Source organism: Empidonax traillii, unplaced genomic scaffold (genome assembly GCF_003031625.1).
Source record: "Empidonax traillii isolate 1590-97213 ecotype Southwest subspecies unplaced genomic scaffold, ASM303162v1 scaffold533:size792476, whole genome shotgun sequence".
Lineage (NCBI taxonomy): Eukaryota > Metazoa > Chordata > Aves > Passeriformes > Tyrannidae > Empidonax > Empidonax traillii.
In genome coordinates, this window is record NW_020955726.1 from 87,624 (window position 1) to 114,870 (window position 27,247).

The following is a 27,247-nucleotide window of genomic DNA, read 5'->3' on the forward strand; positions in this document are numbered from 1 at the left end:
TGAGACGTTTAATTCTGTCTCTAGATGTCCCTCTGGATGGAGAGAGCTGCTATATGAATTATAAGGAAGAGAGGGATCAAGTGTGTGAATGGAAGACAGTGGCAGCTCCATCCCATACAGGAAAATGCTTTTCTCTGCAATGTCTGCTCCTGCCTTGAAGGCAGAATGTCCTCTGCACTGTGGCATTTGCTCCAGTGCTGTCTGTTCCATTAAGAGAGGAAGTCTGAACCTGTGCAAGAAGGAAGATGGTTGCAGGAGCCTCAGAAAACAGCACAAGAATGGATAACACTCCTGTTGCTCCTGGTGGCCTGTGGGAACACAAGCTTCAGTGTCTTAACCTCCTTTCTTCTTTATGGAGCCACTGTTCGCTAGTGTTGCTAGTCATAGTCTGCAAAGGGATGTTCTCAAGGGTTTTGAAACATTCTGCCACAATAAAATAAAATGATGAGCAGGGTGCTATGAATGAACCCAAATATCTCAGTACTGGTAGAATTGAAAAAATAAAAATAAAAGTTATTTGCTATTTTGAGCACCAGGTACCTTCAAAAGAGAGAGCAGAGAAGCTCCATGGGTGATGCAGCTGTTTACCTAGCAACAAATTAAGATGTGTTGGAATGCTTCCTCTGAACAATTCAAAGACAGTACAGTGGGGTGTACTGCACTGCAGGTATTCCTTTTGATTAATTAGCCACTTTGGGAAGAAAGCCCTCCTGGACAGTGCTTTGAAAGTATGTCTGTGGCCAGCTGAGCCAATGATATACTTAGGGATCTGATCTGGGTTTGTTCATTTGCTTCTCAGCAGAGGCTGGTATTGATGCAGACCCAAGGTATCCATAGCAAGAGGAAGTATTCTGTGAAAACACAACTCTAGGGCTGAGGCAGGTCCTGTCTGGACAAAACATTTAAAAGGTGCCTACACCCCACCTTTCCTCATATATCCAAGTAGCCTGAAGGATCAGTAGGCAGCTGGGAGGGAGACACCTGGCAGATGTGGGCATCTGAATGAGTAATAGATGAAAACAGAGAAACATTTCTTTCCAGATGGCCACTGCCATTATCCTTTTCCCCTCTGGAGAAAGTAGGAGTAAGGGATGTGTTGTCTGAATCAAAGCACCTGTTTTCAAGCAGAAGCTGTGCAACCTACTTTGCTCCTGTTTTTTGCTTCTGCCAGAGGTTGCTCATGGTCATATAAGAGTAGCAATCACTGAAGACAGTGGCTAGAAAAAATATTCTTGATCTGACTTTCAGATGATTTAGTCTTACTGTGCAGCCCTAACTTTAGGAAGAGTTTTTTGGATATCAGCAGGCAACGGAACTGCAGCCAGTGTTGCAGTGGCAAAAGCCTGAAGGAGTGTGCTAAGAGTGCATGTGATGGTAATGCTCCACCAAGTCAGGGAAGAAGGAGGAACAGCATGACCTAAAATGTTCTTTTCTTTTTTTTTTTTTTTTTGGCTGTCCTTTTTATTTTTAAATTAAAAATAAACCATTGCTTAATTATTTTACCTAGAATTCTCTTTCTGCCAAAGTAGTACCACTCCACCGATAAACTGGCTGCATTAGTCAGCCAAAGTCTTCCTGCCTTGTGTTCTCACTTCATCAGAGACATTTTCTTCTACCGCATCACTCCTGAAAATGACATTAATTGTTCTTGTCTTGGCTTAAATGGGTGGAAGAGAAAAGGAAAGAAAAAAAAGTGACGATGTGTGCCAGATGGTACTTAGTTTATCTGCAACTGTTCTTTGGGGTTCTGAACTGTTTACAAAGGAAGTACTTTTTCTCTATCATCGTTTCCTTTTGTAAATCTGAGTTAAATGTTCTTGCAGAAAAAGTTCAACATTAGGGTCTGAATGCTTCCACTCCTAACTATCAACTGCATTCTCAGCTCTACACCAATGCCACATAAACAATTCAGGTTGGACTCTAATTGGCATCAAAGTAGCTTTAAACTAGTCTGAGTGAAAATGGGGCCTTAAAGGCAGCTTGGGTGTAATTTACATCTGCTTTGAAAGCCTTTTTATCCTTCCAGAGTTGTATGAAGGGACTTCTGTGTAAGTGAGAATTTAGCCTTTCTTTTCCTTCAGCAAGCATGTGTGATTATTTGTTTTCCTCCCTCCTCCTCTCTAAACAGTGGTTTGGTGCTCTTTTTTGAATTTAAAATTCTTAAAATGTAAAGGTTCATAATCTGTATCTATAATCATCTAAGTTATGGGTGATTTTTTTTGTATGTTAAAATTTTTGCCTTATTCTCAAGTTAGGCAAACAGGTGTGTCAGTGCTCTTTGAATCTGCAAGGGATGCAGTGCTTTTGTAAGTAAAGGACAACCCACAAATACTTAAAAGGGATTTCTACCACTTCGTGCAATCCTAGAAATAGACATTACTGGGTCATGACTTATTCAGAGGACCAGCGGACTTCAAAAGTGTCTCTCAGACCACAGGAGAATGTGTGCTTATGCACACATTTTTGTGTACAGATAAATTAGTTCAAGATACTGTGTGAAGGCCTTCATAATATTCCTCTTGCTGAACAGTCATCAGACATCTGTGTTCAGCTGATGCTCAGCTGATGTGCTTTTGAGCTTTTGGCAGCAGCAGGTTACTGCACTGTCGTGTTTTTTTTTGTCTCTCGGGAAGCATTTTGAGCTCTCAGGCTCTTTATTTTGTTGTCTTTCATGGAAATAGGGCCTGACAGCAAAAGTTATTTTGAGTTACCTGGACTGGTGCCATTGCCCTCAGATTCTGTTAGAAGACCAAGCCTTTTGCACATCTGAAAACCCATGGAGGAATCATGTTTACCACTTGTTTCTTTAGGACAATAGGCAATGGCAGCAAACAGATACATTTTGGAAAAAAAAAAAATCAATGAGTCTTTGCTTTACTCAGCGCAAGAGATACTATGTTTTAGGCATGAAGCTTCTAAACTGCATTTATTTTTTGTCGTCATACTTTCATCATGATTCTTATGCAGTCGTTGGGCTGAGATAGAACTCTTCTAACAAGTCCAGGAACATTTTCCCATTCCCATGTCAGACAGTTGTTTCAGATGTAGACCACCAGATTCTTTCTCACAGCTAACTTTAGATTAGATAGATATGACATATATGACTAGAGTTTCAAAAATGGCAAGCAAGAGACTTTTGTTTCTTTAGAAGTTGTAATTATATTTATAAGCTGAGGCCTTTCTGGGCTTACAGGCAATCAAGGTCCTCATCAAAATGCTCCTTATGTGGGTACAGTGCAGCCTCTTTCTTGAGCACCAAAACCTGAGACTGATTCTCCTGCTCTGTTTGCCCTCTTTTTTTGCTGAAGATGTTTCATTTTGATTGCTCAGTGCCAAAGATTAAGAACTGCATGAAAATATTCTCCTGTCAGATTCCTCAGCAGTACATGGGCTGTATTTGCAGGATCTTCTCATGAAAACGGACATTCTGTTCAACCTGAAGAAGAGCAAAGGCTCTGGGGAGACCTTATGGCAGCCTTACAATACTTAGAGGGGGGACAGACATTCTAGCAGGGCCTGCTGTAATAGGTCAAGGGCGAGTAGCTTTAAATTGTTTTTGTTTTGTTTTGTTTTGGTTTTTTTTGTTTGTTTGGTTTTTTTTTGGTTTGATTTGGTTTGGTTTTTTGCCAGCATTTAGACCTCTCAACCTACAAGATTTAATTTATGTTTAATTTTTTTCATGGACTTAAGTAGTTACTTCCACTACTTGCAGGTGCATAAAGTACATGAAGAAACATTTAATTGCTCCTTTCACTCAGCTTATCTTCAAAGCAAAATATTTAAGCATCATCAGCTTTGGTGAGACTTGAGATTGTCTGTAGATCAAAGACCACTGAGCTCAGTCATTCCAACAAAATGTTATTAATTTTGTAATTTAATTTCTCAGTTGTGTAGACAGTTTGGCGTGCACTTTTTTTCTTTCTGTAACTTTAAAAGCAGATTAAGTACTGAAAAGAGGTAAAGTGTTTTTAAAAGCTCAAGTGCAAAATGCAGTGATTTGCAACTTTTCTTCCTTGTGGATCCCTAAAATTGTTCTATGGGACTGGGAGACCCTTCAGAAAAATCAAGTGAATGTGCTGTTCTGTATCTTAGGTGCTTGCTTGTCATAGTCCTCTCAGAAGGGAAGTAGCCCACAGACCAATTTCCCATGATACCCCCCCACTCCTTTTCAACTGCAGGTTGAGGTTGAAGATCATGGCTAGAATAGAAAAGTCATTTCTGTACAATTCTGCATAAGTTATGTTACTGTCAGTTTGTCATAAAGCTATTACAAGCAAATTGTTGTTTACAGAGAAAAAAAATATATTTCTGAATGATACTCTGTATAGACTCCACTCATTTGAGAGCACAGCTTTTTGTGTGATTGAAATAGAAATTATTGATTTCTGTAAAACTAGTGAAAAATAAAAAAAGAGGGCTTCTTTTCTTATAATTTCTGTAATGCTGATCTTTATAAGCTGAGAAGACTCCAGCTGTGTAAAAAACATTCTTCTAGGGTCAGCTTTTAACTTCTAAATGTGTAAAACAGTAATTACTTTAAATTTCTGACTCCTTGAATTTCACAAGGTCTAAAACAGCAATAAAGAATTGGAAATGTTTTGGAAGCTAATAATAGGCCAAGTTAAGTTTAATAACTCTAAAAAAATCTGATGATGTCATCTCCTATATTTTCTTCTTCTTTATCAGCTCAACAAGGTTTGAGCAAGGCAGTATTTTATTATGTATTCCTTAAGAGTTCCTCTGAGCAGTGGTGAACACTGCGACTCAAACTCTGAAGCTCTTGTATTTTTTATTAGCTGCCTCTAACCAGTAAGAAAGATCCAGCACTGAAATGCTGATGGCATATCAATTCCAAATGCTGAATCAGTGCATTAGCTGTGTTTCAGGCTGGACAGGTGCAGGCACTGCCTGTTAAATGAGGTTTCTCTGTGATACTAATTACTTCAGATTATCAACTTTCTTATCTGTGTCTTTAGAAAGAGCTAAATATTTTATTAGCCCTAATTCTCTTTGAGATGAGAGAATCGCGGAATGGTTTGGGTTGAAAGGGACTGTAAAGATCACCGAGTTCCAACTCCCCTGCCATGGCAGGGATGCCACCCACTGGGTCAGGTTTCCCAAGATCCCTCCAATCAGTGTTGAGCTATGGTAGTTGAATTCTGCCATAATTTTTCACGTGCTTAAACATTATCATACTCTGATTAGAGGCACTGTTAGCCTGGTATTTTTTCAGTCATGGTAAGATGTATTATTGCAAATAATACTTTGCTCCCACACTGCATTTCATTCATAGATCCATAATAGGCTGCATTTTAATCAGCCATGGATGTGACAACTCTTTTGTGTGATACTTATACTTTATAACATAGATTTATGTAATTCTACTCCCTCCAGTCACAATTTTTAGACTTCAATTTATTCACTTTTTTATTATCATTCTATATGGCTTGGTACAGCAGTAGTGCATTCAAATATGGCTCTGAAAGGGTCAGATCAGGTGTGCAATCTGACTAATGAAATCTGGAAGATATTTATGGTTTATGAATAACTTTTAGTCATTGAAAAGGCACATTACCCCTGTACTGCTGATGGTGTCAGACTGTTGAACTGTCCTGTTCTTTGAGATTCTTTCCAGTGCAGACCAACTTTTACTGACTCACTAATAATTATTTAACTAACTTGGTAAATATCTTCCATATCAACCTATTTTAAGCAAAGAAACTTGAGATCCTGAGATGTTACTTACAAGGGCTTATAAGAGTTTTTTTCTTCATGCTTTTTCTGAAAGTGTTTTAGCAGCAGAGTTCTGATGTAATAGTAACCTGGTGATGAGCCTGGCTTCTGTCCTTGGTGTTAAGCTGATCAGCAGCCTTGGGATGAGGAGAAGGTTTTTCTACAGGGCAGATAGGAAGGGGAAGATTGAGGTTTTCCTTACTTGTGGTGCTTCTGAGAATTTTCATGGCTTTTGAAGCAAGTGAGGTGGAGGTGGTGACTTCTGCCCCTCCTACTGTATTGTCTGAATGTGTTACAGTCATAGGTCTGTCTTTGTTAGCCCTTACATTTATGAGTCATTCTCATGCTGCACCTGTGTTGTATGCAAAGAACTCACAAAATTTCTGAGACCAAGAGCATTGCCTGGTGGCAGGAGTATCATATCTTGGAAAGGAAACCCTTAAAAGGGGGACTTCTTATTTTCCTCTTGTTCTGTTATCCTTCTTGGAGGTGATCAGACATGTCCCCCGGAATCATGCCATTCCGAAGGATCCCCTCAGTTGTAGTTTGACTCTTAATTTAGACAAGTTGGAGGTCATTTTCTCTAGAGATTCTGTAGTCTGTGGAGGGAGATGCATAACATGAACTATTGCAGCAGACACCGTGTTATTTTCTATGGAGAGGTATTTTTCTCTTCTGAGTATCCAAGCAGCCCTATGAGACCTCTTAGACATCTTGCAGCCTCTGGAGTTGCTGGGTACAAATACCTCGCTCCTTTGTTATTTGTTTCCTAGTGTTTAATGACTGATTTTGAAGCACTGTTTTAGTGATGCTGGCTTCATAAGCAGAACCAGAGAGCAATTGATATTTCATAAGTTAATTTTATGTCTGGGAAACAAAGATGTTTGTTGTCACTCAGTGACATTAACATATATTTTTAGAGTATGAAATGAAAATACCTGTTTCCAGTGGACACATAGAAGTTAGATGAGTGGCACATGCCATAGGAACAGTGTTGTTTTCAGCATATGTGAGTGTACTGGGAGTTGTTTATCCTGTGACTCGAGCTGCACTAGCTTGCAGCATTACCAGAATTCAATTAGCAGCCTTTTTGACAAGGCTTTTTTTTCTGTTAGTGCATTATCCACTTGTGTCTGTTCAATATTTAATTTACAAGTCAAGTGTGTGTGTGAGGGGGTTTGTTTTGAGGTCAGTGTTTTTATGGTGTTTTGGTTTTCATTTGTGTTCAGTGGGTTTGGTTTTTTGTTTGGTTGTTTTTTTTTTAATGAATTTTTTTTTTTGGTTGGTCGGTTGGTTTTTTTTTAATGAGGATTCTTTTGTAAGTTGGCCCACAGGGGTAGTTAGAATCTCAATTTCAAAATTCACCCAGTGGAAACTGGAAGCTGCTGTTACATAGATCGCCTGCATTTCTGGCAGTCCATATCCTAGCAGGTAACTGTTTCTGTCAAGATCCATCAACCTTGGCAGTGATTGACACATTTGCTGGCAATTTTAGCATAGAAGTCGGTGATAGAGTAGGGGCTGTACCAGTAGAGAGGGCTGAGATTTCCTGGGAAGGCAGCCTGGGGAGTTCAGCACCAGTGCCGACTGAGAGTTTCCGGAGCACTTCAGTCACCTTTCATCAACAATAAATCTGCTTGCTAAATAAATATAAAAGGTAATAAAACATTTTTATTAGTCATGACCAATGATTGTTTCAGGAGAAGTTGAGAAAATAATGACTTAATTAAATTATTTATTAAATCAAGCAATTTTTGAGATAACTTCAGGATTTGAAGGTATTTTACATATGATAAAACAATGGCATAATTAATTTTATTTATTAAACCAGTGGTGTGGTTTGCTTAGAAAGAATAAAACAATTACCGCTTTAATGTTTTTAATTTTAAGCTAGCTTGGCGTTGCATGTTAACAGCATTTTTCTCCAATTTCTCAGTCTGCTCTCTCTTGTCAGTGCCATCTGCTTGCTTGCTTCATCACCTCTTTAACAACCAGGTGATTTTTGCCATCTTCACTCTCCTCCTCCATATGCCCAGCAGTCCCATTTCAATTTATAGGGTTAGTGTGCGAAGCAATATTCGTATGTTTATTTAAGCATGTTCCCTATTCTAAAGAACCTTTCTTCGTTTCTAGCTCAGTAACTTCTAAATCTTCCTGCATTATTTTACTGTAGTCTAATCTCTTGTTATGCCAGCTGGTTTTGTTGATCTATGATATATTCATTTATGCAATAGGTTCTTCTCCAGGAAAGCACTTAATTTTAAGAGTGCAGGTAGACTTGGTGTGAAAAGAATGTAATTAGCTCAAAGCTAAGCACCTGCCTAAATGCTTTGCTGGATTTGAGGCTTAGGGAAGAGAGGAAAAGATTGGTCTAATTATGTTCAATGTGTTTTAGAGCTGCTTTATCCTAATAGCCTTATCACCAGACCAACTTCTGGTTATGCATACTCAACATAGAAGGTTTTTCACATCTCGTCAGGTTTTTCTCTTCACAGAATCATAGATTTCTCTCCTCGCTTTTTTGAACTCTAATCTTAAGCATGGCTTGCATAGGAAAATGTATGCCTCTTAGGAAGTGACTTCAGGGAAGCCATGTCTTAAAAAACTGGGTGAGGAAGAATGTGAATAACTGGTGTCACCAGATAATTTGATTTTCGCATGTGTGAGGAGAGAAAAATATATATAAAAGTCCAGGCAGCAGTAGCCTACAAAATAAAGGTGGCAGTGAGATGAGATTGATGGGAAAAAAAGTAAAACAAATGACACAAGGGTTAAATTCTGCTCTGCTGTTGATTTGGACTGAGACTGAAAGAAGCAGGATGTAAACCACTGAAAATGAAAACTGAAAAAAAGATGTACATGTATTTTTCTAGCTCTTACTCACTGCTGTTTACCTTTTTCCATTCTTAAAATCTATGTATCCTCATTCCCACAGTGCAGGGGGATTTGTAGGACACATGATCATTGAAAAACTGCCCTAAATCTGAGGTTGCAAAAATTGCTGCTACTGCTTTCCTAAGTCACAACTTAGCTGGACTAGGTTTTTGCTTTTCCCACTGCTACCTGGCCAGGGCATGAGGCATTACTGAGACCAGAAAGCCACATAACCCCACATATTTTCAAAGAAAAGCACTTTTGTTGAGATGCCTTTGAACATCCTTCCTCTTCTGTAATGTTTAGCTTGGATGTGTTGTAATTTCTGAAGGCATAACAAGCTCCTCATGGAATTCACACTGTGCAGTTTCCTCTGTGTTATTTTTCAGAGGCAAAATTATACTATGGGTTTTTTTCCCCCTATGTGAACTTTTGGCATCTTTATCAAAGATGGCACTTGAACAAATTCTTAATTTGATTGCACTGCCTAGACTCAAAGATAGAGATGGGCTTGAACATACTTGAAAAAGCATGAACTGAGACAGATGTTTAACACTTTCTAAGATGCAAACCATGTAACTGCTTTCTCAGAAAGATTGTTCATAATTGTTTTTTGCAATATATATCATGATAGAGAGAAGGAGGAAAAAGGGAGATAACTATGTAGTGTTTGGCTTGTAACAGCCTCTCAGGGAAATACAGAGTTCCAGGCTTTTTTGCCTTTCTTCTTCCTTTTAATGGGCTCAGGGCAGACACAATTGGGTAGTAGGAAGCTCCTGGCTCTATGTGCAGCTCTGTCCTACCTTGTTGTGAGCCTTTGTCCATTTTGTCTCTTTCTCCTTCTGCGTCTGTTTAAAATACAAAGGCTGAAAAGGTGAAGACTGGCTCTTGCTTTGTGTTTGGCCTTGCCTGCCAAACCCAGGGGACTTGCTCCCCACTGGCATCTCAAAATGTTTTTGCAATTCAAATAATTATTAAGAAATTTCTCTTACCACTTAGTCATCTGTAACTTGGAATTCTCAGTGTGTTGGAGGCTGACTGGCTATTCCACCACCAGTATGACAGAGTTTGAGAGGTCTGAAGCTTCTTTCAGGTTTTCTGTGTGGATGTCATTGATATCTTCAGTGCTGGCTCAGGTACCAGAAACTTGGACAGCTCTGTGGACGCTGTTGAAAAGAGCAGAAGTGTCTCAAGGGAAAAATTTAGATAGAAGCATGCAATTTCAGGACAGCATTGGAAATGCTGGCTTGATGTCCATACAGCTTTCATGTAACATGGGTAGTCTTCTGCCTTTCCAATAAGTGTTAGTGCAGGTTTTACATTGGTTTGGTAGTACAGGAGAATGCAAGCAGACTGAGGTGTCAGTCTCAAAGTGCATATACTATGAGCTGTGTTCTCAGCTGTGAGGCTGTATGCATAATGCTTTCTGCCTGACATTAGTTTTCTATTTGTCTTTGCAGCACTTTTACAGGCTGCAATATCTGGTGATCTACTGAAGGTAAGTACAGAGCACTGAGTGTCCACTTATTCACAGTTTTTGCTGGTCTGATATATTGTAAATTTTATCACACCTCTGCTCAAAATATAAATAGACTGCTATAGGGACTGCTGGCAAGTGCCATTTTACAACCTTTCCAGGAAACCCTGAATACTAGGGGAACACATCAGTCAGGTGAGGTGTGAACTTTGAGTGAATAGAATCTGGTGTTAGACAGCACCTTTCAGCTCAGGATTCATAGCCACTGCATGAAGCACTGTGCCAGTTACTAACAGGGAAATTACTATGTTGAACAGCAGGGTAGTTCTGACACAGCCTTACCTAGCAGGGGATATTTTACACCAGTGAGGTTGGTGGCCAAGCCCCCTGAGTTGATAGATCATTTAATGTCTACCTAGGCAACCAGCAGACCAGATAGAACAAACCTCAGCTGGTTGTTTTATCATCTGATGAATGTCTCAAAATACTTAATGTCTCTGTATAGTTAGTTTGGGAGGAAAAAGTACTCAAAAATGTTTTTTTTCCGCTAAGACTGTGGTCCCATGTCAGACAGCTAATCAAGCTGCGTGTTTCGGTAGCCAAGTCAGGATTTGAAAAAATGCCCTCGAATTTGGATGAGGACTATGATTAATGATTGCCATTTTATCTGTGAGAAGCTAGCTAGGAGCTATTTATAAAAATGACAGCGCTGTTAGGCCAACTTTTTACCTGCATGTGCCCCTTCTATACCACTGCCTCAGCCCTTGTGGCTGCAGCACCGAGAGAGCAGTCCTTCAACCAGCAGTCATAAAAATATTGCCTCCTTTCCACTTCTTGAAAAGTTTTTGCATAAGTTGGCTTTGACAGGGAAACTTCTTGCCCTTCTTTGGATGTCCAGCATCATAATTAATGCCTCACTGCTGCAGTTTTCTCACTTTTCTGCAGTGATTTGCACTACAAATCCCACATTCCATTCCTTCCCAAAGTCTGCAGCATTCCTGGGACCTGGCTTTTTCCCTCTATTTCTCTCTCATTCTTACCCCATATAGTGCTTCCCCCTCTGCCAGCTTCAAACACTGGGCAGAGACTGCGAATAGAGATCTGGGATAGTTACCTCACCTCCCTCTGGAATTTTGAGTTGGAGTTTTCTGATTTAGTCAGAAAATGTTTGGCCCCTCTGCTGAGGAAAAATTGGAATTTTCAGTAGAGAAGCCAGGATTTTCTATCAAGTACATACATTTTAAAATATCCCAACAGTTTCACCATATGTTTGCAAGCACTGATAGCGAGCGATAATTCATCAACAGTAGAGTAGCAGTGTCTCAAGTTTTAGGGAACATACACTATTCTTCTTAACTCATATAATTGTCAATACTTCTAGTTTCAGTTGTTTTACATTGGAACTTAAAAGCTGGCTTAAAATTAATATTTTATTTTAGTCCATTTTTTGTACTGACCTCCTATGAAAACTGGTAAAGAAATTTACCTGCATTTGTTTTCCTGTTCCTCCCAACTTATCCTTCTGTGTGTTTTTTTTCCTCTCTCTCTCTTTTTTTTTCTTTCCTTTCTTCCCAGTTCATAGAATGCTGTAAAAAAGGAGCCAATTTGTTAATCCAAGGACCTGATCACTGCTCCTTGTTGCACCATGCTGCCAAGACTGGGAATGGAGAGATTGTGAAATACATCCTGGAACATGGTGAGTCACAGTAGTCAAATCCACAGAGAGCTTGTATTTAAGCCAAGTGTCACTCAGGTAAAACCATACCGTGCAGTTGAAAGTGCCCTCACTTATCTGTAGTCTCCCTCAGCAAAATGTCCAGCGTGTGTGAGCAGGAGGCTGGGAATGTGACAGCAATGGCAGTAATGGCTCCAGATAAAGTGTGAAAACAAAAATTAGAATGGCTTTTGAGGAGGATGGTGTTTTCACAGCTGCATCATTTGGGGGGCTGTGAAGAAGCAGTGTGATGCTCTAGTTAGAACCTCTGCCATAGCAATCCTCTGAACTGTTTTTCAATTAAAGCATATGTGTAGAAAGCATCTAATCTCTATTAAAACATTTACAGGGCTGGAGACCCCATACAATTATTGCTATTATTTCAATATTTAGTAACACACTGATCAGGAATCTGTTTACTTATTTCTAGATTGAATTCACTTAGCTTTCATTGCAACCTTACAGTATTACGTCTCTGTTAGATTCAAGATGATCTAATAGCAAAAATTTATGATCTCCATTTCATATTTATAGGCTGTGATCATGCCATTGCCCTTTTTTCCTTTTGGCTCTTCTTATCTTTGCCAGTAGCAGGGATTGCAGGCATCTTTACACAGGCTATGCAGCAATATGTTTGTGTCTGAGGCAGTCACATTTAGGAGTTTCTGCCTGTTGAACTACAGTAATCTTGTTCTCTTATTGTTGGAGAGTTCTACAGTAGTACAGACACTGCTCTGCATGTAAAGCTAAAGTCACAGTTATCAGCCTCCTGCACTGTAAGAAAAGTTTTCTAGTTATTTAAACATTCTTGTAACTACTCTCTGACTCCACTTCAAAATATCAATGGCTATTTTGGCTTCTGAATGACAAAATCAGCTACGTTGTTCCAGCAGCAGTGTTAGCACTGAACACAGAGACTGCCTCTGGCAAATGGAATAAGTGTTAGCTAATGCTCCAAGGCTATTGCAGAAATTGTTGAGAGAGAAGAAAAAAACACAGCTTATAAGAAAGGAAAAAGTAACAATCCATCTGTTCCAGTTGGCCTCCTAAATTAGGTGTTAACATGGAGGTGTCAGGTAGTCTGTAGGTCTAAGTTCCCATACTGTCAACAGCAATCTGTGACTTAGTTCATTTCCTCTTGTATGACAGAGGTACAAGAGGAGACGTGTCCTCTTTCAGTGGCAGATGGAAGTGAGGAGGGCATCCTTATTAGCAGCAGACTTTTTGCATGACTAACTCAAGGGAGATCCTGGTCGAGGTAGTCATTGTAGCCCAGCAAGTGATTCAGGTGACCTGTGCACCTTATTCATTTAGATAAACATAAACATCTAATATCATTTGACTATCCATTTGGATATCCAGGGCATTTACTTGGGTCTACAAGATGTCACACAAGGCCTAGAGGAGGACCAACCTGGACTGGCAGCCAAAGCCCAAGCAGGCATCCCTGTTATTCCATGCATCACAAGGCTTGCCCATAGGTATATCTACTGGCACAAAATATCTGTGTAAGCATCTGAACTGTGCCCCAAATATCTGACTGAGGGGGCTGAATTGCTCTTTTACTGTTTTACATGTAGATACCTACATATGGATAGCTCAATGCAGTTGGCCTTGTATCCAAATAACGGCTATTTTTCTCACCAGTTCTAAGAGGCCTTACAGTGCTAATTCTACCTCCTATTTAACTGCTCTGGATTATCTCATTAGTCACAGTGCATATATATGCCACTGAATTCTGTAGGCAGGCATAATTTTGCCTTATTTTCTTACTGCCCCTGGTCTCCTTTTAACCCTGCACGTGACCTGTGCCAGTTCCCTGTCATAGATACCCCCCTGGATTTTTCTTAGACACATATTCCTTAACTTAGTCAAAGTCTGACTCAGTTACTGTTCTTTTGGGGAAGGTTTAAAATGAGATAATTTAAACTGGTGAGGATTTAAGCAGGGAATCCATGGGAATTTTTGAAGTAAACAGAGAAATGTGAGGGATTACGGACTGTTGGTCAAAGACAAATCAGAAGGTTGAGTAAATGTCAGCTCAGTTCTTCTCTCCCCTTTTTATCCCCAAGGATGGCAGGAAGCTTTTCCAGCTTTCCAGACATATGTCCTCTGGGCTTCTCCAAATGCATTGTTTGTTTAACATTCTCCGAGGATCAGAGGGTGCATGGGACAATGCTCTAATAGAGGCCTCCTCTCTTCTCCCACCAAGCAATTAATGAAATTCATTTCTACCCTGGGCACTTCTCAGTCACAAATGAGCTCTTTTGCTGAATCATCATCATCATAATGTCCTTGTTTTCTTTACATTCTCTGGCATCTGGCATCTTCTCAACGTTAATTACTGTGTATGACCTGATCCAACACTACTCATATCTGAGGCTTCCCCCGTATCTAGCTTCTCATTTCTGCCAATATCCACCCTTCATAAAAATAAGCCTTACTCCTGTTCTGGCAATTGCCTCTGCCCAGCTGCACTTCCTCTGTAGTTTGTCTGCTTCCCATACACGGCTGGAGACAGTTAATGTTAGTAGGAATTGCGCTGTAAAACACCCTCAAGCACACAGCACAGAAAACCTGTTATTAACCACACAGGGGAAAAAAAAAATCTTCTGAATATCTCTAAAAAACCAACAGCAAAATACAAGACAAAACTCCCTGCATCAGGAATTTTAACTGCTCAGTTTGAAAATTGTGCAGTGAATCAAATGTGAATCAGGAGTGGGACCCATAGAACTAGTATTATGGATGAGGAAAAATGGTGTAGTGATGCTGAGGCTGTCCTTTGTGGAGATGGCTTTCTGAAAACATGGAGGGTGCATTATATGAAAGGTTATTCTGTGATCATGATCAGAATGATTTCAGATGTTAAGGGAGGAAAATAGCCTATCTTAAATTAGAAATAGCAGAGATGAGTCACACAAGGAGACTGCTGTGCAGTATTGCCAAATACTTAGCAGTGGACTAGCACAAGCCTGGAATAGCAGCTGAAGCACTAATGTAGTAGGTGTCAGGACAACAGCTGCTTATTGCTACAGGAAGAGTTGTGTTGGCTGTTGCCCTAGCAAAAAAATTTCACTCTATTTTCTGTGCAGGAAGGGCAGATCTGCAGACCTATCAGTTGTTCAAGATTGCCTTCCTAAAACAGGAGTATTTGTCTTTTAGTAGGAGGGTCAGCCTTAAAGACTCATCTGTAGCTGAGCTAAGAAATACTTAGCTAGAAACTGAGGGCCAAACTCAGTAGGTGTCAGAACCACAGCTGCTTTTTGCTGCAGTCAGCAACTGCATCACATCCTAATGCATACACATTAGAGAAGAGTTAACTGTTTACTTGCTTAGCACAAACAGAACTGAGGAAGGCTTAAGAAGTTCCATTAGAAAAGGGGCTTCCTAAATCACCATCTCGACTTGTACTTAGCTTGCAGCCTTTATCTGACAGTTGTGAAAAATTTATAATTTATAAATATTATGCAAGTAATTCCATTTGTCTTGTCCTTGTCTTCTCCTCTTCTCTATAAACTCAAAAGACAAACAAGAATTCTATAATTCATCTGGGCTATTTTAAACAGAAGAGAGGGCAGATGTTTACAGTTGCCTTAGGAGTTTGTGGTGGGAACTTCTGATGCAACAGTCAGTATGTGGACCATCCTGTCCTAAACGTTTCTATATCATCAAACCTCAATATCCTTGCTTCATTAGAAAGCATCCTCTGGTAAAAAAAGATGATACTTTTGTTAATCTTAGCACTGAAAAGTCCAGAGTTAAGAGCCATCAGTGAATTCAGATTTTCATCCTGACCATATTCAGAAGTTCCTAAGAAAGCTTTTGAAAAGCAGATTTTACCATGACAGAGATGTATGTTGGGTACAAAGTTTGAATAGTCATCAGAAAGCAACACTGAATGAGAGTGATTTTGTGTGACATTTGTTAGTATGTCTGGATTTGCAGAGTGTTTTAAGGTCATTTGTGAGGGGCCAAAGCAGAAAAAAGGTTAGTTTTTTTAGAAGGCAAAAGGTATAAAATAGTCTATTTTAATTTGCAAGTTTACCAAATTTTAGGGCAACAAGACAGAGCGAGAGTGGAAAGAATGCTCCTATAATCTCTATCCTCTACGTTACAGTGGGAATTCTGAGCTAAAAGACACTGGCAGGAAAAAACAGACATTTAATTTTCACATTGGGTAAAAGAGAAGAATGTGAAGTTGAGGAAAGGCTTGAAGTAGTTCTGAATTTCCAGATTACTGTTATTTTAAAAATGTTTCCACTTCAAAGGTAAAAAACCAAATCCAGTGTTGTCCCTCACATAACAACCTCAGTCAAGTTATTAAACAAAGAGGGTTTTGACAGATAAACACCCAGAAGTGCTGATAACATCTGGAATTGCTGCTTAAAGTAAATACCCTTCTTCCCCAGTTCTATGAAGGACTGACAGGACAAGGAACTGGTAAGGATTAGTACCTGGGGGTTTCCTTTGGGAAGCTGTAACTGCAGCCATCAGAGAGGAGTATACTGGGAGCCCAGAGGCCTTTCAGAGTGTGTGGTTCTGAATATTTCGGAAATGCCTCTAAAATATGGCCATTTAGACTCTCTTTTTTGTTTTTGTAGAGAGCTCAGCGAAAGGGCAGCTTCTTTTGAGCATTTCCTTCCCTTCCCTCCTCCCATCCCCAGCTCAGGATGCTTTGCCTCCTGAGAAACTGGTAAAGAGCTTTCATGGAGTGAAAGAGGGCAAAAGGACAGAAGTAAAAAGGTTAATAATTCTACACAGACCATCTAGGGATGATGGTAAGGAAAGAGAATGATCTCAGCTGAGCTTCCCCTTGGTGTGTCATGCTTTTCAGCTCCTTTCATGCGAACTTCTCCCCCCCTCCATCCCCCGTCCCCATCCTGCCATTCTTCAGCCCCCCAGTCTCTTTTTCTCTTTCTCTCTCTCTTTTTTTTTCCTCCCTCCACCTCTCCACACATTTCTATCTTTTGTTTTTATTTCCCCCCCTGCTGTTTTCCTTGATAGAAATCTCACTCATGCATTTCCCTTCCGGATTTCTATTGGGTTATTTTGTCCTCTCTCTCTCTGCGCCTTGGTCCCCTTTTCTTTCTCTGCCTCTTGTCCCAGAGTAAAACAGCCGCCTCCCTGCTGGGTCAGGATGACAGTGCCGTTAGCTTTCCCAGTGCCAGCCCTTCCCACATCTGTGCAGCTTTTGTCCCGGGGCAGAGGGGGATTTGGAATGGTCGGTTGGCAGCGCCAGGGAGACTCATATAAAAATGAGGTCCAAAAAAGAGGGGAAAGGGAATTAGGAGGAGGGCGTGAGATGGTTTAAGAGAAGCACAAGTGAAAATAAAATGAAGAAGTAAAGGGCACAGCCCAGGCTGTGTGTGAGTTGGGACATTCCAGCTTCAGAGACAGGCCAGAGAGAATGAAATTAATGAATCTTGGTATCGTATTGTGCAGCTAATTGATTAACTTCAGTATCTGGCCCTTATGCATGACTTGGGTGGAGTCAGGGCTCTCCCATTAAATGCTTAATTTGGGACAGTATGCAGGAGAACATCCTTTCCACTTCGGCAGAATGTACCTGTCATCTCCTCAGGTCTTTACTCACAGGCTGCCCTCTCAGTCCTCAGCACTCAGCTCCTCTGTCCCAGCCTTGTTACTTCCTGCGCCAGATTAATTTTTCTTCACCCTTGGCTTCCTATCTCTCCAGGTCCGCTCTACCCCTTCTTCTCCTTCTCAAGTCATATTCTTCTAACTTCTCTCCATCCTTCCTCCTAACCTTTTAACACCTTTTTCCTGTTCTCAGGGCAAGTACCTCTATGCCCCATGCAGCCTGCCCAGTCACCCTGTTCCACCTTGGAAACACAACCTTCCTTGCTCCGTACATGAACAGAAATAATATTGGCAATGTGTCTTTTCTAACACACTGTAATCCATTCCTGCTTACCTATCACTGGATGTGTCATTGCATAACGCAATGGGGAATTACCTCTATTTTTGAGAGAACATGACTTTTGCATGGAAAAGGGGCCCATTTCTTCATATGTGCTTTTTAAATATTCTTTTTAATTTCTAGGGCATTACCTTTCTTTCCTCTCAGTGAGAGGCACTGCTTAGCCCCTTCTACCCTTCATGCTTATGGGAGCTTAGGGGTCATGAGTGATTCTTCTTTTTGATAGGCAGGAGTGAACACATAACCACCAAGTGTGGAGATGAGATGTGTGGTGGCAGAGTCAGGATGCTTTGCATTAAAAATCAACTGGCTAATGAGCTTAGAGAACTGTCATGGTATACATGCAATGGTATACAATGCCCTTTGCACTGGGGACTAAGCCACCACCCCTTTTCATTATGTCATAAGATGAAGTGAAGGAGCTACCTGCAGCTCTAGGAGCCCCCAGTGATACTGCATGTGTACATTGCAAAAGCAGTGAGGTGAAGATCGACTGCTCTGATGCGTTTTGACACACACACAGAGTGAAAGGTTGTGTGTAGGCCTTTGTAAGTAAGTAGTGTGAAATTCCTCAGTTTCAGGTGAGATTTGCTGTAAGTTCTTGAGGACTCTTGAATTTCAGAGTATGCTGAAGAGAAATATTCCTGCATAGGAAAGAAAATTCCTGTAAAGTTTCCCTGTTCCCATTGCTAACTGCCCCATACCATCTGGCACTATACTCCAGAGCAGTGGAGAGAAGAATGATACAGTAGACTGCAAAGGGAAAAGTTTTTCTTGTTTCAAATGCTATCCAGATCCTAGCCTTTCTGTATCACTGTAATTCAGTGATGGAATTTGCTGCTATAAATATCTGCCTACAGTGAATATCAAGAACAAAAGAACATTAACATAAATGCATTTTTTTTTCCCACTTAAAAAAATCTTTTCGTTTTTCTTAATCTTACTTTCCTGATCATTGCTAACCAGTTGAGTTCAGGATTTGCATATCAATATAAAGACTGCTGGGAATATTCCACCCTGATCTACATTTTGTATAATGCTATTAAATGGAGTAGCACAAGGATGTCATTCAGGATGGAATTTGGCTAATTTCAACTTCCTAATGACATTTTCCCTCTAGTAGTAACAATAGATTTTAACTTGCAATATATCAGGGTTCCAAAAATCAGCATTTTCAATGCACTGTACTTATGTGAACCACTTAATTGAGCAAGGTGAAGAGTGAGAAAATAAACCCCATGAATATTCATTCCCAGTATAATTTAGGGGCTGATACTCCCTGGTGATGACAGTCCAGCAGTGGCTGTGCATTTAGAATTTTGCTAGTGCAAGGGCTCTCACGAGCAAGTAGTAGTACATCAAAGTTTGACATACTTGCTCAAGTTGAGCTTTCAATTGGCTGCTTTTATGTATTTGTGCTGGGAATCTTCTCCTGGTAGACATACTCTTCTAGTCATGCAGACAAATGCTATATGACATATCTGACTGTTTCTTGCAGGTCCATCTGAATTACTGGACATGACAGACAGTGAAACGTAAGTACAACCTACTTTGCCCTTCTCGTTATGTGTGTTAGACTAGCAGACCTCTTGGCTTGTAAAATGGCTCTTCAAAAACAAACAAGAAGACAGAAGTCCCCCTAAACCCAAACATCAACCAGATCATAAGTGGCTTCCTGGTCTAAAATAAATGTTTCTTGGTCTTCATAAAGGACTTCCTCACTATTGCTTCCCATGCTTCCTTAAACTCTCTAGAGGAACTGAAGTCCCGCATTGTATTTTGAGGTTTCTGGCATCCAGCTACTAGGGGAACAACCTGAAGAGCAAATTCCAGAAGTCAGGAAATTAATTTTTTTGTTCTACACCTTTTCTTCAGTCCCTTCTTGATTCATCCAGGGTGGTCTGCCTTAGGTCTCCCAAGTGGCTACACCCTGTGCAGTTGAAGGTTTCCATGAAGTAGTTAAAACATCAGTCACCTCTGTTCTTATATAAAACAACCCCCTGAATCCAAAACTAACAAAAAATATTACTTTACCCCAGTTCCCAACTGCTCTAAATCTTGTTGTATAACTGAAGTTTCACAAAAGTATGTAAGGAAATCAGGAATAATCCCAGAAAATATGTGGAACATATGGGAAGCAAAAACCATCTTTCTCATAGGTATTAAGCCTGCCATTCCTCATCCCACAGTGCCCTCCTCTACTAGCAGAGAAAACCTTCTGCACAAGGTGCATGGTGAAGTCCAGAGGTGATGGTGTCTGGATGGACTGCCTGGTTCTTTTCAGCCCGTAGCTTAGCACAACCACTGAAACAAAGTGTTAGTGAACATGGCTACAAGGTCTTCCCTTTATAAAGGTCCCTCTGCTGCTAACTCTTGAAAAGGGAAGATTCAAGCTGTAACTGGCAGTATGAATTTGTCTTTTGATCCTCAAGGGGAAATCAGATAGTATCCCATTCTGATTCTAGTTCTCCTGCAGCAGGAGCAGATTCCTTGTAGGGTTGCCTATTAATATTTCAACTTCCCCTGTCATGAACTGGGGCTGAAATCCCTTTATGCATTCTCTGAGTAGGTAGGTGTAAGATTTGTCCTACTACATGTATTTCTTGTAGTTTGCTATTTGCTGATTATGTAATGGCCCTACATGTTGGATACTAGTATTAAGGACACCTTTTCAATCCACTCAAAGCATATTTTCCTCCTTTTCCTGGGCAAATCTAGATAGATTTCTTTACTCTCAGTACTATGCTCAGTCTCAGAATCCTCTTACATGTAGCTCTAGTCCAAGTGAGGGCCTTGGCAATAAACGTGCTCCCGCTACACAGTGCTCTCTTTTGAAAAACGTGTGTTCAAGCTTTCCCAGTAGCTCACCAGTAGCTCTCATACATCAAAGAGGTCAGGGTATCAGAACCAGGGCAGCAAGCGTACCATTCTTAGTTTTGATGGGCAAGATTTTTCTAGGGTGAGTCTGAGAATGAGGTTAGGTGACAAACTGCAGGAAGAAACAAACACTGTTGCTGTTTTACCTGCTGTGAAATAAGAAGAGAGCTAGTTTGCCTTTGCAGCAGTTAGCAGAACTGGTGTTTGGACGGGAATGTGACATTCAGTCCTTTGAATACTTAAAATCTGTGCATGTTTCTTTCCCACCCCTCAGAGTTCTTCGTCTGCTATTTGTGCATTGCAGGCTTTCCTACTGAGTCAAAGGATGTAGATGCTAAGGGAGAGAGTGCACAAGTCTACCTCTGCCAGCAAGAGGGAACCTCGCAGAAATGCAGCATCCTTCTGTGTCTATCCTCTGCACCTCATACTTCGTAAATGTACATTGGTGTGATGTGTCTCACTGCTGGTTTCTGTACTTTGGTCTAGGGGTGAGACAGCATTACATAAGGCAGCCTGCCAGCGCCACCGTGCCGTCTGCCAGCTCCTGGTGGATGCGGGAGCTTCTCTGAGAAAGACAGACTCCAAGGTAACCCAGCTCCATCAACCACTTATAAAATACTGCAGCCAAGCGAGACCAATCAGCATCCGTCCCTGCTGTTTGCATGATTGAGGCTGCCTAGTGTGTGCCAAGAGCAGCTCTTTTCAAACAAGCCATTTTTTTAATAGAAAACTGTATTGATTTAAACAAGTACAAGAGACTTCAGTTCAGTCCCCAACATGGGTCATCATCACCACAGGGAGAGCCTGGCCTCAAACTATTCGGTGCATTGGGTATGAATGAGATATCTCCATGGCACAGCAGTATCCTCCTTCTGTGTGGTCAAAAGAGAGGCCTGTGGGCAAGGACCACCTGCAGGAGCCTTGATTTCAGATTGCATAGCTTCTTTGAGGCTTGATTATTGTGGCTGACTCGCTTTGTGAGGATGGCTTACTATTTTCTTTTGCCCTGCCTTGCCCCTGTGCTCATAATGGGACACTAACGACAACCCTCTCTTGGTGTAAGCTTGATTGAGAAAGAAGTCCAGGCAAAATTAAATTTGAGGAATATTCTGTCATTAAAACAATCTGATTGCTTAGGAACATGGTCCAGAAGCTGCCTCTCTGGAATTTCTGAGCATAAACATCTAGTGGTCAGCAACTGAGAATGGGTCGGTTCTCTGGGTTCCAGAATCATCTTTGCTGTAGCAAGGCATTCAAAAACAATTCCTACTATGTTATACTGCATGGGGTAGCCTATAAGGGGAAGAGAGATCATCTATGATTCTCTGATCTCTTTTTCAGATGACAGTACTGTACATTGCAAAAAGCTTTCTGAAACAGCTGAAATCCAGACAAGTGGCTTCTGACTTATTAATCTTCTTCTGCCCAGAAATCATCTGTGCTTCTAAATATATTAGCACAAGACTTTCTCTTTCTGTTCCTTATTCTAGGGTAAGACCCCTCGTGACAGGGCTCAGCAAGCTGGTGATCCAGATCTGGCTTCCTACCTGGAGAGTCGACAAAACTACCAAATGGTTTCCCATGAGGACCTAGAGACAGCAGTCTGATGTCTGAAAATGTCAAAGAGGATCGCTGGAAATCTCGAGGCTTCACCTGAGGCTCTCAGGCATGGTGTGAGAAAGAAGCTGATGGAATCAACGTGTCTCTCACTCTAGTGGAAAATACCTGAGGACATGCCACCAGTTTCTAAGGGCTACTGAGTCTTGCCACAGAATGGTTAGGTTCCATAAGTTAGCCCATGATGGATGAGGTGGGACACTCAAAGGTCTGTGGAATCCATGGGCCACGGAAATTTACCTTTATTGCTTCCAGCAAGTAGCATGAACTTCTCCCATGTTCATCTGTACAATTTATTTAAAAAAGGAAGAGGAAGATCAAAAAAAAAAAAAAAAAGAAGGAAAGACTTAAGAGGGTGTGGGGGAACAAAACTCCAAACTAACTGGGACATTAAAGCACCCAATGAAGCCCTCCTCCATCCTTACAGTTTCCTGTATTCCTTTTATTCTCCTGTTCCCCTTACTTCTCATTGGTTAAATAGTACCTGTTATCTCTGTGTTTTATTCACAAATGGTCAGGCAGTAGCAAAATATTTGAGGAGCTCTGGATGCCCTTAGGAAAAGTCCAGTGTTTTTACCAGCTACACTCCCTCCCTTGCCATCCTCTCAAAAGCTGCATCCTCAGTAGCTCCATTGCCATGGAGTTCCCTTGCTTTAGGAGAGGATGCTGCCTGTTGCCTTGTTTCCCAGGGTGTGGGGCACAATTAAATTTACAGCAGTGACGAAACCTAACCTCGTTGTTGCTGGGTATATGGTTATGGTAGCCTCATGAGGCAGTAATTGGTATGGAAAGGAGTTATATGGGACATATCTTGTCGAATGGCAGAGCAGAAAGATACTAGTAAGGTTGCTCGTATTACTTTTGTGTGTGTGCAATGACTGATCCAGTTCTGCTCAGCTTTCAGGCCTGCCTAAAAGCTGATAGTGGTTCTTTACTCTCCAAAAGATGGGTTTTACACTGGAGAGAGATTTGTGCAAGACTGAGGGAGTTCTGATGGACTGATTCATGGACTCAGTGCCCTTTGCATTACAGCTAGAGGTAGGAAGGACACCTAGAACATCATCGATTAGCCTTGCTGCTGCCAGCAAGCAAATGGGCACTGGCCTGGTCGCACGTGGAATAGGAAAGTCTTCTTTGACTGAAGCTGTAAACTATCTGATTCTTCAAGGGAACAAAGGTTCAGGGAGTCTTTCGCACTGGAGAAGGACAAGCTGCAGCTCCTTTACTCATTACCCACCATAGGCTTGAAAATGTAAAGCTTAGCCACTGTAAAGGCCCACTCTGTCTTCATTACTTGTCTGCTCTCTGTCTTATAACCATAAAAGAAGAGAAACCAAACACACATACACACAGGCATAAACAAAATGTTCCACCTTTGGGTTTCCAATTGCTGCAGATATCTCAGCTGCCAGAAATAACAGAGCTTCCACTTCTACTTTGTCTGACCAGTTCCCATGAAGATACTCATGACTGAGTTTTGGTATAATTCTTGTAAAACATTTTTGAATTTTGCTTTGTTGTTTGTTTTGAAGAATCCACCAGTGTTTGCTTTCACATGCCTTGCTAGGTGTAGCTCTCTGGTAGATGGTGATCATCAGGATTACATACATTTGGAAACCATGAAAATAACTCAGGTCATTATCCAGATAAGTTTTTCTTCCTTGCTAGAAGTGAAGGAAATTAAATGTATTTATTTTCTTTTTCTTTTCCTTTTTTTTTTTTTTTTTTTTTTTTTTTTTTTTTTTTTTTTTTTTTTTTTTTTTTTTTTTTCCAAACGAGTGATTGTTGTGGTAGAGAGGGAGGAGCTGAAAAGTATACTTTGAATTTTTTTTCTGTTTTCAAAGGTTCATTTGATATGAGCAAAATATTTCCTTAGTATTTCTTCCTCTGGAAGGAAACTATATATATATTTGTAATCTATAGGTCAGTGGTGACATGAAATGTATTTTGTCTTATTTTCTGTCCTTATCTTTCTCGTTTAAAAAATAAAATATGAAAGCCAAATTCCTTCTCTTGGTAATCATCCGTGGGCTTGTGGAGAAGGTCAGACTGTATATATTAGAACAGAATTTGGCAACTTTTAAAATAAAAAATCAGAATATAATTTTGGTGTGGTATGTGAAATTTCCACAGGGAACATCCTCATGCTGTGGTTTCATGGTAGGCCTTGCATCATCTCCCAGCAGTGAGAAAAGACATTACTGTAATATTTCTATATATTTGATGATAATAAGAATTATGTTTCTATCAATTTTACCTTTTTGCTTTGTTTTACTGATGTGAGAAACGGAGGAAGCTTTAATGACAGAGCTAAGCAGGAGCTTAGCTCTGTCCTGTACTGGGGCCGGTCTGGTGCCTGAGCAAAGTGTGGTTATTGAGCCTGTGACAGCTCCCTGGTCCTTTCGTCCCATGAAACAGGTGGAGCAGTAAAGGCTTGCTTTAATCACAAGTAGCTTCCAGAGGCCACAGGGGAATTATGACAAGGGAGCTGGGTCTGGTCCCTCTCCGTCCCGAGTGGTCTCCCCCTTGTCAGGTGATCCCTAGTGCCTGGGAGGCGGCTGCAGCTGTGGTTGGCTCTGGAGCAGCTTGACAGGATGTGCAGATTTCCTGAGCAATTTTGTGCCATTTGGACTGCTCAGAGGAACTCAGAGCACACAAGACACCATGGCTTGCCTTTTTCCCTGGAAGCTGGAGTATGATGATATGATCAGTGAGCCCGTTGTGCCTCTGGAAAGCTGCCCATGCTGTGTGCTCAGTTACTTGTATGATAAAATTATGGGATAATGATAAAAGCACTCCCCAGCACTGGAGTTAGGACAGGAACTGGCTTTATGTAGTGCCTTTAATATTCAAGCTGTTCCAAAGTGCTGCACACATGATGCATGAGATACTTGTGGTGTGTTGTATTTGTAGGTAACACAGCATGTATATTGTTTTCTACAATGGCAAGGAATATCAGAAGCTGGTTCACTGAGGGCAGTTTGGGACCAAGATGCTGCAGGATTATTCCTTACTCTTTTTCAAGTGTGATGGGATTCTCAGTTTTGGACAGCCACCAGAAGCAGGCAGACTCTGTAGCAGTCAATGGTGACCTTTGTGTTGAATCTCTGGAGCACTTGGGGTCTAGATTGATCCAGTTGTGCCTGCACTGTGCAGGGCCCAAATTTCAGTGTGCAGCTGTGAATCCACTTAAATTACATGAGAAGCATTTTGATTACTAAAAGTGTCTGTTCAGTGGCTGTGTCTATTAGTGTGTGTATATTACTATGTATATGTATATTTATAAACATCAGTATACATATATATAGATGCACACACATATACACACACTTAAAATTGTGCCATTTGAATGACAAAGTACCTAGGGATGCTCAGCTACTGAGATTGCTGGACTGACAAAATGTGATTTTCCATTTTAATTTGTTCTTAAAGGAAACCTTTTTTTAGTAGAGCTGAGGAGCTCCTGAATTGTTCCATTGTACTGGTTTACTATCTCATTTTGGAGTTGAATGAAGGGAAAGAAAATATTTATAATGTTGATAAAATAAACTTACTTTTGTAATTTAATAGCATCAGTTACTCTTATTATTTCATATTTTAATGTTAGAAGTATCTTTTATGTGTTATCCAAGGCATGATGATGCCATACATTTTTCACTAATTATAGCATAGAATCCCAGAATGGCTTGGACTGGAAGGAAAGATCATCCAGTTCCACCACCCTGACATGGGCAGAGACACCTTCCACTAAACCAGGTTGGTCAGAGCTCCATCCAACCTGGCCTTGGACACTTCCAGGGGTGGTGCATCCACAACTTTTCTGTGCATCCCTCAATACTGTAAGGTGTGAGTTTAAGTATTACTCATGTAAAACAGCGGTTCAAGACAAATTTTATCTGTTACAAAACAGGCCTCAGACTCCAGTGGCTCTTTCACCATCTCACATGATGGCTTGCTTGCCTGTATTTTAGCATTTCAAGAGGTCTGTAGGTGTTTTTACTGACACCTATCACTCTTGCTTTTCTCCAGCAGCAGTAGAATTTCTCAGTCTCAGCTCATGGTGCTGTAGCCTGGATTCAGACTACGTGAGATGTCCCCTGCTACATGAGGACTGTCGTGCAGAAGAATCATAGGCAAAGAAAATAGTACAAAATTGATGGGGTTTTTGCCATCGATCTTCCCAGCTGTATTTGCCCAGGTGGTGCTGCTATATAAGAATAGATGGGGTCCATGGTTTTTCTGGTGGTGTAGCTGTGGGAGGTTTTCAGTAGTATTTAATGGCCTCTTTGGCTCATTTGTTGATCTGTCTTTTCTGTGACAGTGATGTGCACGGTAGTGAAAGTTTCTAACACAAAACTTTATCTGGAAGTGACTGTTTTCCTTTCAGCCACCCCAGATACGTCCTGTGGGGTATGCTTATGTGTTGACCCTTCCAGGATGACGAAAGCATGTTGAGATGATCTGACTCTGGGCTACGTATTGGACAAGATACATTGGTAGTCTTAAGTAACCTCCTCTTCTGGGAGGTTAATGGTACATGTATGGACATGCTGGAAACTTGGATGCTTTGAAAATGCTCCAAGGAAATTCTGTTCTAGCACTCCATGTACTCCAAGAAAGAAGCAGATTCTTTTGCTGATCCATTTGAGGGCTGTCATTTTCCTTCCCCCACTTTTTGCTTCTTTTGCACCAGACTGACATCCATGGAGAAGTATTTTATAATACTAGTTTTTAAACTTGCTAAAAGTAACGATTTGATCTCAATTTTGTCTATTCTTTTCCATTCATTAGACATTGTTTCCTCTATTTTCCTCACTGAATCTGAGCCAAAGTGACATTGGGTTATTAGCTTCCTAATTAGTCTAAGGCATAAAATGTGAGTATCTTCAGTCATTTCAGCAGTCCTGGAAACAGCTTATATTTCTGTATGCATGTGAAGCTATAGGACAAAGTATTACAGTGTTTACTGTGGTACTCAACTTCTCATTTTACTTTCTTAACAACTATTTTACTT

At 40.7% G+C, this 27,247-nt stretch overlaps 1 protein-coding gene across 5 annotated transcripts in view; it reads left to right on the top strand.

Annotated features, from left to right (window-relative positions):
- The window catches only part of DGKI (diacylglycerol kinase iota), a 107,773-nt gene extending 85,223 nt beyond the window's left edge, over nucleotides 1-22,550 (top strand). For 4 of the 5 annotated variants that reach the window (XM_027897208.1, XM_027897210.1, XM_027897209.1 and 1 more), the window contains 5 exons: nucleotides 10,068-10,105; nucleotides 11,660-11,780; nucleotides 19,238-19,274; nucleotides 21,103-21,202; nucleotides 22,107-22,550. In XM_027897208.1, the coding sequence (XP_027753009.1) occupies nucleotides 10,068-10,105; nucleotides 11,660-11,780; nucleotides 19,238-19,274; nucleotides 21,103-21,202; nucleotides 22,107-22,223 (413 nt within the window). In that variant the 3' untranslated portion in view covers nucleotides 22,224-22,550. The other variant, XM_027897212.1, reaches the window with a different exon arrangement.
- Nucleotides 22,551-27,247: the final 4,697 nt, after the last annotated feature.